Raw genomic sequence first — 13,173 nt, 5'->3', positions numbered from 1 at the left:
TCGACTGAGGGGCTGAAACTGGAGGGGTTGCAAGTCTAACATATGGGTAAAAGTTTCCCTGCAGCTGCGGAATTCCCCATCCCTTGCCAAGTTTAATGTCTAATCTTAGAGAAGGGTGTCCCAGGATTACAGTTTCGCGAGACAGACAGTGGCCCGGGCTCCTTCCATTCCCGTGCTTGACTATATCTTATGTTTCAGATTTTACTGAAGTAGGGATTTTAAGAAGAGTAGTTAGCTGTTGTCCTGAGGGTATAAAAACGCCGCAGGTTTGATCCGGGGGATCCTGGAGTCCTGACCCTCCGACCCTGCCCTTGCAGCTCCACTACCCCCTCCCTGCTTGGACCCCTCCCTTCCCTCTCGGACCCCTCCCCTCCCTGTTCGGACCCCTCCCCTCCCTGTGCCTCCCAGACTTCACTCTGCTGGGCCTCAGCTACACCCCCGCCCTCACTCCCGCTTGCCGGCTCCTCGGCTCCTCCCACTGCCTCCGCCCCTTCCATTAGACCCCCCGCGTCGATCTCGCCTCACGTTGACTTTATTCTCGCCCGGCCGGCTAGACGCACTTCCCGCCCTCGCCTAGGTCTGCACCTCTACCGCCGTCCTAGTCCGCGTGTCCCTCGCCGGTCCGTCGCTGCCGCGCCTCAGACTCCGAAGGCTAGGTGCCAGCAGACACCTCCACCTCAGCCTTAGAGACCCCGCGGTCCGGGCTGACGCGGAAGCGCAGCCATCCACGCCGCCGTCATGGCCAACAGGAGAGCCAGGCGTCGCCGCCGCCACCGCCACCAACGCCGTGCTGCCGCCGCTCTCCCGCCGCCCACCACGGCCCAGGAGCAAACAGGTAGCAGGAAGCGGAGCGCGTCGGCAGTTGAGGCGGACGCCGGGAGCTCGCCGTCGCAGGGCTTGGCGAACGGAGGGGGGCCGCTTTTACCCAAGAGGCGGAGGTGGCCGGCGACGCGTCGTTCCGTGGTGCATTATCTGAAGGGCCGGGAGGTAGGCAGGTGGGGCCCCGCGGGGCTCCCGGGCTTCGAGAGCGAGCTGCGGGGATATACGGCACAGAGGCTGCCAGAGCTGCTGACGGAGCGCGAGCTAGACCTGGGCACCGTCAACAAGGTGTTCGCGTCTCAGTGGCTGAACTCCAGGCAGGTGGTGTGCGGCACCAAGTGTAACACGCTCTTGGTGGTGGACGTGCAGTCGGGCCACATCACACGCATCCCCCTCATGCAGGACAAGGATGCCGACCTGGCCCAGGCCCGTCGGAACTGCGGCATCCATGCCATCGAGCTGAATCCCTCCAAGACGCTTCTAGCCACCGGCGGCAAAAACCCCAACAGCCTGGCCATCTACCGGCTGCCCACCCTGGATCCCCTGTGCCTGGGCGACCGCCATGGCCACAAGGACTGGATCTTTGCCATCGCCTGGCTGAGTGACACCGTGGCTGTGAGCGGCTCCCGCGACGGCACCGTGGCGCTGTGGCGGATGGACCCGGACATGTTCGATGGCACTATTGCCTGGCACAGTGAGGTGGGTCTCCCCTTATATGCCCACATTAGTCCGAGTGATGTGCAGTCCATCCCCAGGGTCAGCACCAACCCGAACAACCGCAAAGTGCGAGCCCTGGCCTTCAGCGGCAAGAACCAGGAGCTGGGAGGGGTGTCCTTGGATGGCTATTTTCACCTGTGGAAAGCCCGGAGCACACTATCTAGGCTGCTGTCCATCAGGCTGCCCTACTTCCGGGATAATGTGTGCCTGACCTATTGTGATGAATTGTCCGTGTACGCTGTGGGCTCTCATTCCCACGTCTCCTTCCTGGATTTGCGCCAGGGCCAGCAGAACATCCCGCCCCTGTGCTCTCGAGACGGTGGCATGGGCGTGCGGTCGCTGAGCTTCTACCACCACCTGATCACTGTGGGCACTGGCCAGGGCACCCTGCTCTTCTATGACATCCGCGCCCAGAAGTTCCTTGAGGAGAGAGCTCCTACCGGCCTCGACTCCGCTCTGGAACCTTCAGGGAGGAAGCTCAAGCTTGACTGTGGCAGAGGCTGGCTCAACCAGGATGATTTCTGGTTTAATTACTTTGGTGGCATGGAAGAGTTGCCCAGCGCGCTGTACACCCACTGCTACAACTGGCCTGAGATGAAGCTCTTTGTGGGTGGGGGACCCCTCCCTGCAGGCCTCCATGGAAACTACGCAGGCTTCTGGAGCTAAGGATGGATGCCTTGTTCTCCAGGTGCACAGATTTACCATTCAGTTCTGCTTGATTTTACTTCTTTATGCTTTTTTTTTTTTTTTGCAATTAACTCAGTGTGTCTTTTGCTTTCCAGGTGGAACCAGCACAACTTAACCTGTACTCCTCCAAGCAGAGGTAGTGAGTGATCTTTCGGTCAATGAAAACTTGGCTTTAAGACTTTTTGACTCCTGTCCAACACCATCTTTTTGAATTTTCATACAAAGAATTTTGGTTAATCTTTAGTTGCATTCTCTCTTTGAGTGATACATATATTCTGTTTCTTTAAGGAGATGCAGTCATGGTCTTACAATTACATATATTCCCTTTTTCTTCTCGTTACCAGTATTACAACAACATTGTTTTTAGTTATTTTTCATTGCAGATAAATGGTATACAAAGAGAAATTTTTCTAGTAAGCAAGGTGTTTCTATATCTTTTCTGGAGAGCTTACCATAGTTTTATAGCATTGTTCGATTGGAAAAATATATTCCAATTTCTAGTTTAGATTACCTACTTTTGGAAAAAGTTTTGAAGTTGTGATCTTGGTGTATATAGTTTTTACCTTGTTAGTGCTGAAATGCTTTTCTAAAGTGTATTCTCTTTTAAAAGAAGTTTTCATAGAATCTTGTGTTTGTATCAAACTCTTAATTAGTCTGAACACTTTAGGAGTGCAGGATTTCAGAATTAATCTGAAAGTTGAAACAACCATTTTTTTTTATCTTTCAAACCTTATTTAAGTTGTTATTATCTGTCCTTAAACGGATAAAAGAATGTGTATTTTTTCACTTGTTGCCTTAGTACTATCAAGACTTGTGAATATATTTGAATGTATGTTGTCTGAAAAACTTGCACAGTGCATTGGAGCCAACATGCAAAGCAGGAAATGTGAATGTGGAATGTATGGCAGGCTGGGAAGAATGTATACTGATCTAAGATACAGACTAGATATTTTTGCTGTTGTTTTTAATAGAAAATGTTATATTTGAGAATATTTGACATTTCTTAGTTCTGCTTAAGAGGTAATTCACAGTAAAAGAAAAATCAAACACCAAAAATAGCACCTTCTTAAAGAAAATATTCTTAATAAGATTTTATTTTATGAAGTTCAAAAAATTTTTTCTAAAGTATGTGTTGTTAAAAAGTAGTGATGTTATAAACCTACAATGTAATAGTATGCAATATCAAGAACACAGTAAGTTTGTTTCCGATGAGCTGAGATTAATACTGTGAAGTCGAAGAAAAGTACACTGGGGCTCAGATAAATATAAATTGTAGACTGCTGTGAAATAAAGGTAATTCTTCATATGTGAGACTATTGGAAGTGAGAAGGAATATTTGCCATTTTTCAAAACTGGCCAGGTTATGCTGACCTAGGATTAGGATTTTGTCAGTGTGATTTTCCTTAAATGTATGGGCACTCAGATGCTGTCTTGGTCTATACACACAACATGCTGTTCAGTCACAAATCCGAGTAAGTTAATAAAATAAATCGTACTAAAAATCATTTAAAAAATATAAAAATAGTAAGTTTTCGTTTTTAGCCATTGTTATAAGAAATAAAAAAAGTGAACTTTTGTTTCTAGCCATTGTTATAAAGGCTAATATAATTGTTGTTACGTAGCAGCAAGTTGTATTTTTGTGCACGCATGTGTCTCCATCTCAGTTGTAAATGCCTTGAGTGCAGAGAATGTAACTGTCATCTTTATATTGCCTCATTTCTCCACTGATACTTAGCAAATGAAAGGCAATAAGTAAATGTTTACTGGACGAATGTAATTGTCTCTGGACACCTAGAGTTTAAAGTTTTAAGTCAATAAATAAATATTTACTCTTAAATAATATAGAATCCTGTTGTGTTTTCCACCGTTTTTTGGTAAACTTTGCCCTAATTTATTTTCAGTTCCGGCTATTGAGCTTATCCATTCATAAACTTACCCATATGTGATATTACAACAGGAAGGAACATGTATAAATCTTATTTGGCACTGGAAATTAATCTTTTCTCCTGCAACCATTTAGGTTTGAAGATTCATTTAAAATATTTGATTGCTTTTTGTCTGAAATTAATTTTGAAGCATGTTTTATAGTTTGTCTTTTAACTTTAAAAAATATCACGCCTGTAATCCCAGCACTTTGGGAGGCTGAGGCGGGTGGATCACGAGGTTAGGAGTTCGATACCAGCCTGGCCAACATGGTGAAACCCCATCTCTTAAAAGATAAATACATAAACAAATAAATAAATATAAATAAAATATTTACTAAAAATTTCTTTAAATGTTACCAAATAACTTCACCAAAGTATTCACTGCCTATCTTCTTGTAGGCAATAGAGAATTTTTTTGGTATTCTTGCAATTATTTTGGGATATGTACAAAACATTTTTAGAGTAAATAACACTTTCTACCTGGGGTGGGATTTTAGAGAAGAAATAGAAGACATGTCTGATTTCTTCTCTGTCTTGGCCCTTAATTTCATCACTGACTCACTCTTAACTTTTTTTGTATTTTTGGATATATCTTTTTGATGCCAATCACATGGCTTAACTTTTTAAAAGCTGGTCTATGTGTATGTTTATGTTTTGTAACTGTCTAGTTATTTTGAAATATTTTCTAATTCTGAGACCCTGATCTATAGAACTACAATTAATTATGTAACCTGTGACTGTGAAATAATTGAAAAAGATGTCAACACTTCAGGAAGCTCATAAAGACAGCTCACTTAAAGAACATAAGGAAGTGCAAATATTTATGTATATATTACCTATCACTGATGCCTGAAAGGCCTCAGTTACTTATAGCTATGCATAAAATGTTAATTCTCTTTATCACTAACTACCTTTTCACATATTTCTCTCCAAGCATACTTTGGATCCAAAAGTTTATGTTCCTCTCCTTTACTCTTTGGAATGAGTTAATTTCTATTTTCTTTTAAAAAGGGTTGAAATAATTTACTTATCAAGGATACCTACTGGAATAAATTGAGGTGACTACTCTGGAAAAAAATGCATCCGTTAAATATACTCTAGCATTAATGATAAACAAAATTGAATGTTCCAGAGGTTGATTTTTATCCGCTTGTACTCAGTGTTAAACAATTTGCCAAAATTTTTTCATTAGCTGATAATTCAGAGTGATTTTAGAAAGCAATTCACAAAGCTCTCCAGACAGCTTTCTAATTTCTGCAAATATTATTAGGTAACCCAGCTACATTAAACATGTCACTGTGTGAGCTGCTCAGGGATGCAGTTCAGTGAGAATGACATGTACTAAAATGAAAGAGAGGCTGCATAAGCCACAGGTTTTTGTTTTAAGAGATGTTACTGTGAGATCTGCTGAAAGGGTTGCCTGAAAGTATTTCACACTTGCTAGTCTGCTGCAAACCCAGAGACACTTAGCACTGGAAATTGGCATCAATGTAAGTGCAATCTGTTTGTAGGAGGTTTCCATAAAATGGTCAACCTGATCCTTAGGAAGGAGGGTTCTTTCACTGTTACATGTTTATTTTGCACAGGTATTGGTCTTTGCTCCATATGCCCTTTGCCTACTTACTTTCTTATTAAGCTCTCTGTGACTTCCAGTACAGATTTAAGCATTTAACTTCTCCATGCTCACAGTGACTGTTTTGTTGTTTTCTTTATTATAGCATTTACAAGATTGTGGTGCAATCAGCTTTGTGAGTGTTTAGCTTTCCATACCCTCCACTTGAAAATGAGCTCCTTCATCCCAACATCAAGCGTAATGGGCTGCACAAACATGGCACTTGGGTGTTCAGTACAATGACTAATACATCAATTCTTTTACATAAATTATTGTATCAGATTAGTTGACCAAAACATTAGGAAAGATGATAAAGATTAAGTTGATGAATGAAGAGTATCCTGAAACAGGCCCCATGGTAATGATCCTCGTGATTCATAGCAGGAAATAATGTGGGTGGAGCCGAAAAATCTTAAGTTTTGCCCAGGAATGATACTGGACCCATAGAACCAAGATGAAATGGAATAAATATTATTTTGGAATCATAAATACCTGGATTTAATCCCAATTCTATTATTTGTTTATACAACCCATGGATATGATGTTTAACTTCTCTAGACCTGTCCTTACATTATTAATTGTTCTATCCCCAACATCCAGCATACTGCCTGATGCATAAAGCATTCAATTTATATTAATTACTTTCCCCTCTAGATTCCTACCAATTCCGATGGGAGATATATGCATTTATTTTTTTACTTAGTTATTATAAAAACAGCTTATGTTGGGCACATAAGTAAAATATTAAATAAACACCACATTTCCACCAGCTAAAGATCACTACTGTCAGCAACTTAGTGTATGTTGTTCATAATTTTTTTGTACACATATGTACCCATCTATGCAGTTGCTACTAAACTGGGAATATTTTGTACAGGTTTTTTTTTTTTTTTTTTTTTGAGACGGAGTTTCGCTCTTGTTACCCAGGCTGGAGTGCAATGGAGCGATCTACGCTCACTGCAACCTCCACCTCCTGGGTTCAGGCAATTCTCCTGCCTCAGCCTCCCTAGTAGCTGGGGTTACAGGCACGCGCCACCATGCCCAGCTAATTTTTTGTATCTTTAGTAGAGACGGGGTTTCACCATGTTGACCAGGATGGTCTCGATCTCTTGACCTCATGATCCACCCGCCTTGGCCTCCCAAAGTGCTGGGATTACAGGCTTGAGCCACTGTGCCTAGCCCAGGTTGTTTTGCAACCTACTTTTCTTCAGTAAATGGCTCCATCTTTCCATCACAATATTTATTTTATCCAACAGTCAGGGTGTTTTAAATGTGTACAGGCTAGGCCGGGCATGGTGGCTCACGCCTGTAATCCAAGCACTTTTGGGAGACTGAAGCGGGTGGATCACCTGTGGTCAAGAGCTCAAGACCTGCCTGGCCAACATGGTGAAACCCCATCTCTTCTAAAAATGCAAAAAATCAGCCGAGCGTGGTGGTGCATGCTTGTAATCTCAGCTACTCAGAAGGCTGATGCAGGAGAATCACTTGAACATGGGAGGCAGATGTTGCAGTGAGCCGAGATCATGGCATTGCACTCCAGCCTGGGCAACAAGAGTGAAATTCCATCTTAAAAAAATGTGGCTGAAACTAAATAGGATGATTTGATACACTACTTAGAAAATTGTTGCCATCACCAGAAATCATTAGAGTGAAATATCAGCTATATAACCAAATATAAGAGTGTATACTTACACCCTAAGATTTATTTTAAATATTTATTGTGTTAGCAGTACTCTCAGTCTAGCTATTTGTGTAATTCAGTGATTTTCAGTCCTTAGAACACATTAGAATCACTTGCACATATGTCGAAAGTAAGAGACGCTTCAACTCATACCTACTGTAACAATTTTCTTGTAAAAACAGCATTTGATTTGAGTGTTTCCAAATTAATCCATTCAAAAGCAAAACAAGACAGCAACAAAAATGTCATCTGCCTTAGAGGTTTATGGTGTAGCAGAAGAGAAAGATAATTACTTCAATAATCACAACAAAAAGGTCTAAGTATAGTATTAAGGATATATACTAAAAACTGAGAATATGGAGAACGTAGAAATGAATTCTGCCTAAGGTTATGGAGGGCTTCCAAACAAGGCAGTAGGTTAATCTGGGTCTGGAAAGTGAAATAAGAATGAAAAAGAAGAGCCAATATTGACTTCAAAGGACCTTGTGAGGGTCTAAATTGTATGGGCACATAAGTACCATACAGGGCTGTTGCAATTTGGCCTTGTGGACTTTGACGTGCCTGTGGGATTTCCTGATGGAAATGTATGGATGGCGGTTAGACATGGATTTGGCCCTCATAAGAGAGGTTAGGACTGGAAACACAAGTGAGAAGTCTATAGAAATAGTATTTGGGAGAGGCAAGGAAGGTTGTAGTGCATAGCATCTCAGAATGTAAGTCTTCTGGCTCTCATTTCAAAATTCATATATCTTTAAATAGGTCTACACATATATGTATGTATGTATAGAGTGCACATATATATGTGTAGATATATATAGAGCTACACATAATAATGTGTACATACAGGGCTGTTACCATTTGGCCTTGTGGACTTTGAAGTGCCTGTGGGATTTTCTGATGGAATCTCCGGTTGGCAGTTAGAAATATGGATTTGGCACTCATAAGAGTGATTATGTATGTATATGTTTATGCATTATTATATGTCTGGGCCATAGTAGGTAATTAATGACTTGTAGATTGATAGCCAAATAAATGTTTGTTGAGTTTACATTAAATAGTACCTATTGCCCCCAAGAAGCAATATTTCATATTTTTGTATAATGATCAACTTTTTAATTTCTCTAATGCAATCACACTAACTCAAAGATGATAAAGGAAATCTGCCAAATGTTGCTGTGTTTTAAATGAACAAAGAAATCTATGTTTTGGTTAGATGTATTTTTTTCATTTTTATAGAATATAGGTCATTCTACAGTTGGGCAAGAAGAAAGCTGAATATTGGTGATAACTTCCTTACAAATGACTTTTTTGTTTTTTCATTTTGGAGGTACAGTTCACTGAAGCAAACACATTGATGATGTCAATGAGAGTAATGGTGCTATTTTCACCCTTTCTAATGCCATTATTGTGCCATTCTCTGTTTCAACCTAAGGCATTAATGTTTCATGTTGATTAAATTTTAACACCTAATTGCCCTTTTATGTTACACACAAATGATAAACTTGAATGTTGTAGTCAGAGAGCAGCAACTTCAGTTTTCTCTAGGCTCCTAGTAAATTTATCAAGTAACATTCCCCAGCACCTCAGAAATGGCTTATTTCTGTTTTTCTTTACTCAACCGGGAAATATTGAGTTGAGTATGATTTTTATTTTTTAATCATCTTATATGACTAAAACTAGACCTCATTTTGCAAGTAGTTGCATTCCTTGACATTTGTACATGAAGCACATTTTTGAAAATGGAATCATATATTTTCCCATTGACTTACATAATAATTTTAGAAGTGCCACCTTTATTACAGATTGATTTCCAATTGACAATGAGTTGCAACATGTTACCACTGCCTGCACTTCTGAGTCATGTGCTTTAGTCTTCAAGTAAAAGATAAGTGATATAATGGAATCTCTAATTTCAAAGAATACTAAAGAATGCTTTTAGAATATGATAAATTAAACTCTAATTCATTTGTGTAGAAAATGAAACTTCTTAAAATAGGGCATCATGCAATTTGACTTTCTCTGTGTATATTTATCACAAGCCAGAGCAAATCCTAAATGTCATGCTTTAGGAATTCAGTTTTTTCTTTTTCTCAGGTTATTTTTTATGAAGATTCCCCTAAGGAAAGGCTTTTGGCTTATGGGTATTTCCTGGGAATTATAATAATTACTTGTTTTTCCTAACTATTTTAATCTCTGAAACTTTGGATAATTATGTTAGTATTTTTTATTGTTAGAAAAAATATACAATGCCCTTTTCTGTTTTTTTTTTTTAATTTTTTATTGCATTTTAGGTTTTGGGGTACATGTGCAGAACATGCAAGACAGTTGCATAGGTACACACATGGAAGTGTGTTTTGCTTCCTTTCTCCCCTTCACCCACATTTGGCATTTCTCCCCAGGCTATCCCTCACCAGCTCCCCCTCCCACTGGCCCTTCCCATTTCCCTCCAATAGACCTCAGTGTTTAGTACTCCCCTCCTTGTGTTCATTTGTTCTCATTTTTCATCACCCGCATATGAGTGAGAATATGCGGTATTTCATTTTCTGTTCTTGTGTCAGTTTGCTGAGAATGATGTTCTCCAGATTGATCCATGTTCCTACAAATGACACGAACTCATCATTTCTGATTGCTGCATAATATTTGATGGTGTATATGTGCCACATTTTCCCAATCCAGTCTATCATCAATGGGCATTTGGGGTGATTCCAGGTCTTTGCTATTGTAAACAGTGCTGCAATGAACATTCGTGTGCATGTGTCCTTATAGTAGAACGATTTATAGTCCTTTGGATATATACCCAGTAATGGGATTGCTGGGTCAAATGGAATTTCTATTTCTAAGGCCTTGAGGAATCGCCACACTGTCTTCCACAATGGTTGAACTAATTTACACTCCCACCAACAGTGTAAAAGTGTTCCTTTTTCTCCACATCCTCTCCAGCATCTGTTGTCTCCAGTTTTTTTAATGATCACCGTTCTAACTGGCGTGAGATGGTATCTCAATGTGGTTTTGATTTGCATCTCTCTGATGACCAGTGATGATGAGCATTTTTTCATATGATGGTTGGCCTCATATATGTCTTCTTTCATAAAGTGTCTGTTCATATCCTTTGCCCATTTTTGAATGGGCTTGTTTGTTTTTTCCCTGTAAATCTGTTTGAGTTCTTTGTAAATTCTGGATATCAGCCTTTTGTCAGATGGGTAAACTGCAAAAACTTTTCCCATTCTGTTGGTTGCTGATTCACTCTAGTGACTGTTTCTTTTGCCGTGCAGAAGCTGTGCAGTTTGATTAGGTCCCATTTGTCTATTTTGGCTTTTGTTGCCAATGCTTTTGGTGTTTTGTTCATGAAGTCCTTGCCTACTCCTATGTCCTGGATGGTTTTGCCTAGATTTCCTTCTAGGACTTTATGGTGCCAGGTCTTATGTTTAAGTCTTTAATCCATCTGGAGGTAATTTTAGTGTAAGGTGTCAGGAAGGGGTCCAGTTTCTGCTTTCTACACATGGCTAGCCAGTTTTCCCAACACCATTTGTTAAACAGGGAATCCTTTCCCCATTCCTTGTTTTTGTCAGGTGTATCAAAGATTGTATGGTTTAGATATGTTGTGTTGCCTCCGATGCCTCTGTTTTGTTCCATTGGTCTATATCTCTGTTTTGGTACCAGCACCATGCTGTTTTGATTACTGTAGCCTTATAGTATAGTTTGAAATCAGGTAGTGTGATGCCCTCTGCTGTGTTATTTTTGCTTAGAATTGACTTGGCTATGTGGGCTCTCTTTTGGTTTCATATGAAGTTCATGGTGGTTTTTTCCAGTTCTGTGAAGAAAGTCAATGGTAGCTTGATGGAGATAGTGTTGATTCTGTAAATTACTTTGGGCAGTATAGCCATTTACACGATATTAATTCTTCCTAACCGTGAGCATGGAATGTTTCTCCATCTGTTTGTGTCCTCTCTTATTTCGGTGAGGAGTGGTTTATAGTTTTCCTTGAAGAGGTCCCTTACGTTCCTTGTGAGTTGTATTCCTAGATATTTTATTCTTTTTGTAGCAATTGTGAATGGCAGTTCATTCTTGATTTGGCTTTCTTTAAGTCTGTTATTGGTGTAGAGGAATGCTTGTGATTTTTGCACGTTGATTTTATATCCTGGGACTTTGCTGAAGTTGCTTATCAGTTTCAGGTGTTTTTGGGCTGAGGCGATGGGGTCTTCTAGGTATACTATCATGTCGTCTGCAAATAGAGACAATTTGGCTTCCACCTTTCCTATTTGAATACCCTTTATTTCTTTTTCTTGCCTGATTGCTGTGGTTAGAACTTCCAGTACTATATTGAATAGGAGTGGTGAAAGAGGGCATCCTTGTCTAGTGCCAGATTTCAAAGGGAATGCTTCCAGTTTTTGCAATTTCAGTATGATATTTGCTGTTGGTTTGTCGTAAATACCTTTTATTACTTTGAGATATGTTCCATCGATACCGAGTTTATTGAGGGTTTTTAGCATAAATGGCTGTTGAATTTTGTCGAATGCCTTCTCTGCGTCAATTGAGATAATCGTGTGGTTTTTGTTTTTGGTTCTGTTTATGTGGTGAATGACGTTTATAGACTTGCGTATGTTGAACCAGGCTTGCATCCCCAGGATGAATCCTACTTGATCGTGATGAATAAGTTTTTTGATGTGCTGTTGCAGTCGGCTTGCCAATATTTTATTGAAAATTTTTGCATCTATGTTCATCATGGATATTGGCCTGAAGTTTTCTTTTCTTGTTGGGTCTCTGCTGGGTTTTGGTATCAGGATGATATTGGTCTCATAAAATGATTTGGGAAGGATTCCCTCTTTTTGGATTATTTGGAATAGTTTTAGAAGGAATGGTACCAGCTCCTCTTTGTATGTGTGGTAGAATTCGGCTGTGAACCCATCTGGACCTGGCCTTTTTTTGTGTGGTAGACTCTTAATTGCTGCCTCGAATTCTGACCTTGTTATTGGTCTATTCATAGTTTCAGCTTCCTCCTGGTTTAGGCTTGGGAGGACACAGGAGTCCAGGAATTCATCCATTTCTTCCAGGTTTACTGGTTTATGTGCATAGAGTTGTTTGTAATATTCTCTGATGATGGTTTGAATTTCTGTGGAATCTGTGGTGATTTCCCCTTTATCATTTTTTATTGCATCTATTTGGTTGTTCTCTCATTTCTTTTTAATCAATCTGGCTAGTGGTCTATTTTGTTGATCTTTTCAAAAAAACCAGCTCTTGGATTTATTGATTTTTTGAAGGGTTTTTCGTGTCTCAATCTCCTTCAGTTCAGCTCTGATCTTAGTAATTTCTTGTCTTCTGCTGGGTTTTGAGTTTTTTTGATCTTGCCCCTCTAGCTCTTTCAATTTTGACGATAGGGTGTCAATTTTGGATCTCTCCATTCTCCTCATATGGGCACTTATTGCTACATATTTTCCTCTAGAGACTGCTTTAAATGTGTCCCAGAGATTTTGGCATGTTGTGTCTTTGTTCTCATTGGTTTCGAAGAACTTCTTTATTTCTGCCTTCATTTCATTGTTTATCCAGTCAACACTCAAGAGCCAGTTGTTCAGTTTCCATGAAGCTGTGCGGTTCTGGGTTGGTTTCTGAATTCTGAGTCCTAACTTGATTGCACTATGGTCTGAGAGACCGTTTGTTATGATTTCAGTTGTTTTGCATTTGCTGAGGAGTGCTTTACTTCCAATTATGTGGTCAATTTTACAGTAGGTGTGATG

General features: G+C 40.3%; 1 protein-coding gene across 1 annotated transcript; it reads left to right on the top strand.

The window, feature by feature from the left end:
• Window positions 1–528: 528 nt before the first annotated feature.
• On the top strand, window positions 529–4,070 carry LOC100410088 (DDB1- and CUL4-associated factor 12-like protein 2). Its single transcript, XM_002763243.6, has 2 exons — window positions 529–2,224; window positions 2,319–4,070. Exon 1 carries the CDS (start codon window positions 739–741, stop codon window positions 2,200–2,202), a length of 1,464 nt encoding a protein of 487 aa, XP_002763289.4. The 5' UTR covers window positions 529–738; the 3' UTR covers window positions 2,203–2,224; window positions 2,319–4,070.
• Window positions 4,071–13,173: the final 9,103 nt, after the last annotated feature.

This window comes from Callithrix jacchus, chromosome X, assembly GCF_049354715.1.
Source record: "Callithrix jacchus isolate 240 chromosome X, calJac240_pri, whole genome shotgun sequence".
Taxonomy (NCBI): domain Eukaryota; kingdom Metazoa; phylum Chordata; class Mammalia; order Primates; family Cebidae; genus Callithrix; species Callithrix jacchus.
This window is presented reverse-complemented; position numbering and strand designations above follow the sequence as displayed.

What these genes read in the sequence shown, in the direction of transcription:
- LOC100410088 (XM_002763243.6), top strand. Translation starts at nt 739, where the DNA reads ATGGCCAACAGGAGAGCCAGGCGTCGCCGCCGCCACCGCCACCAACGC.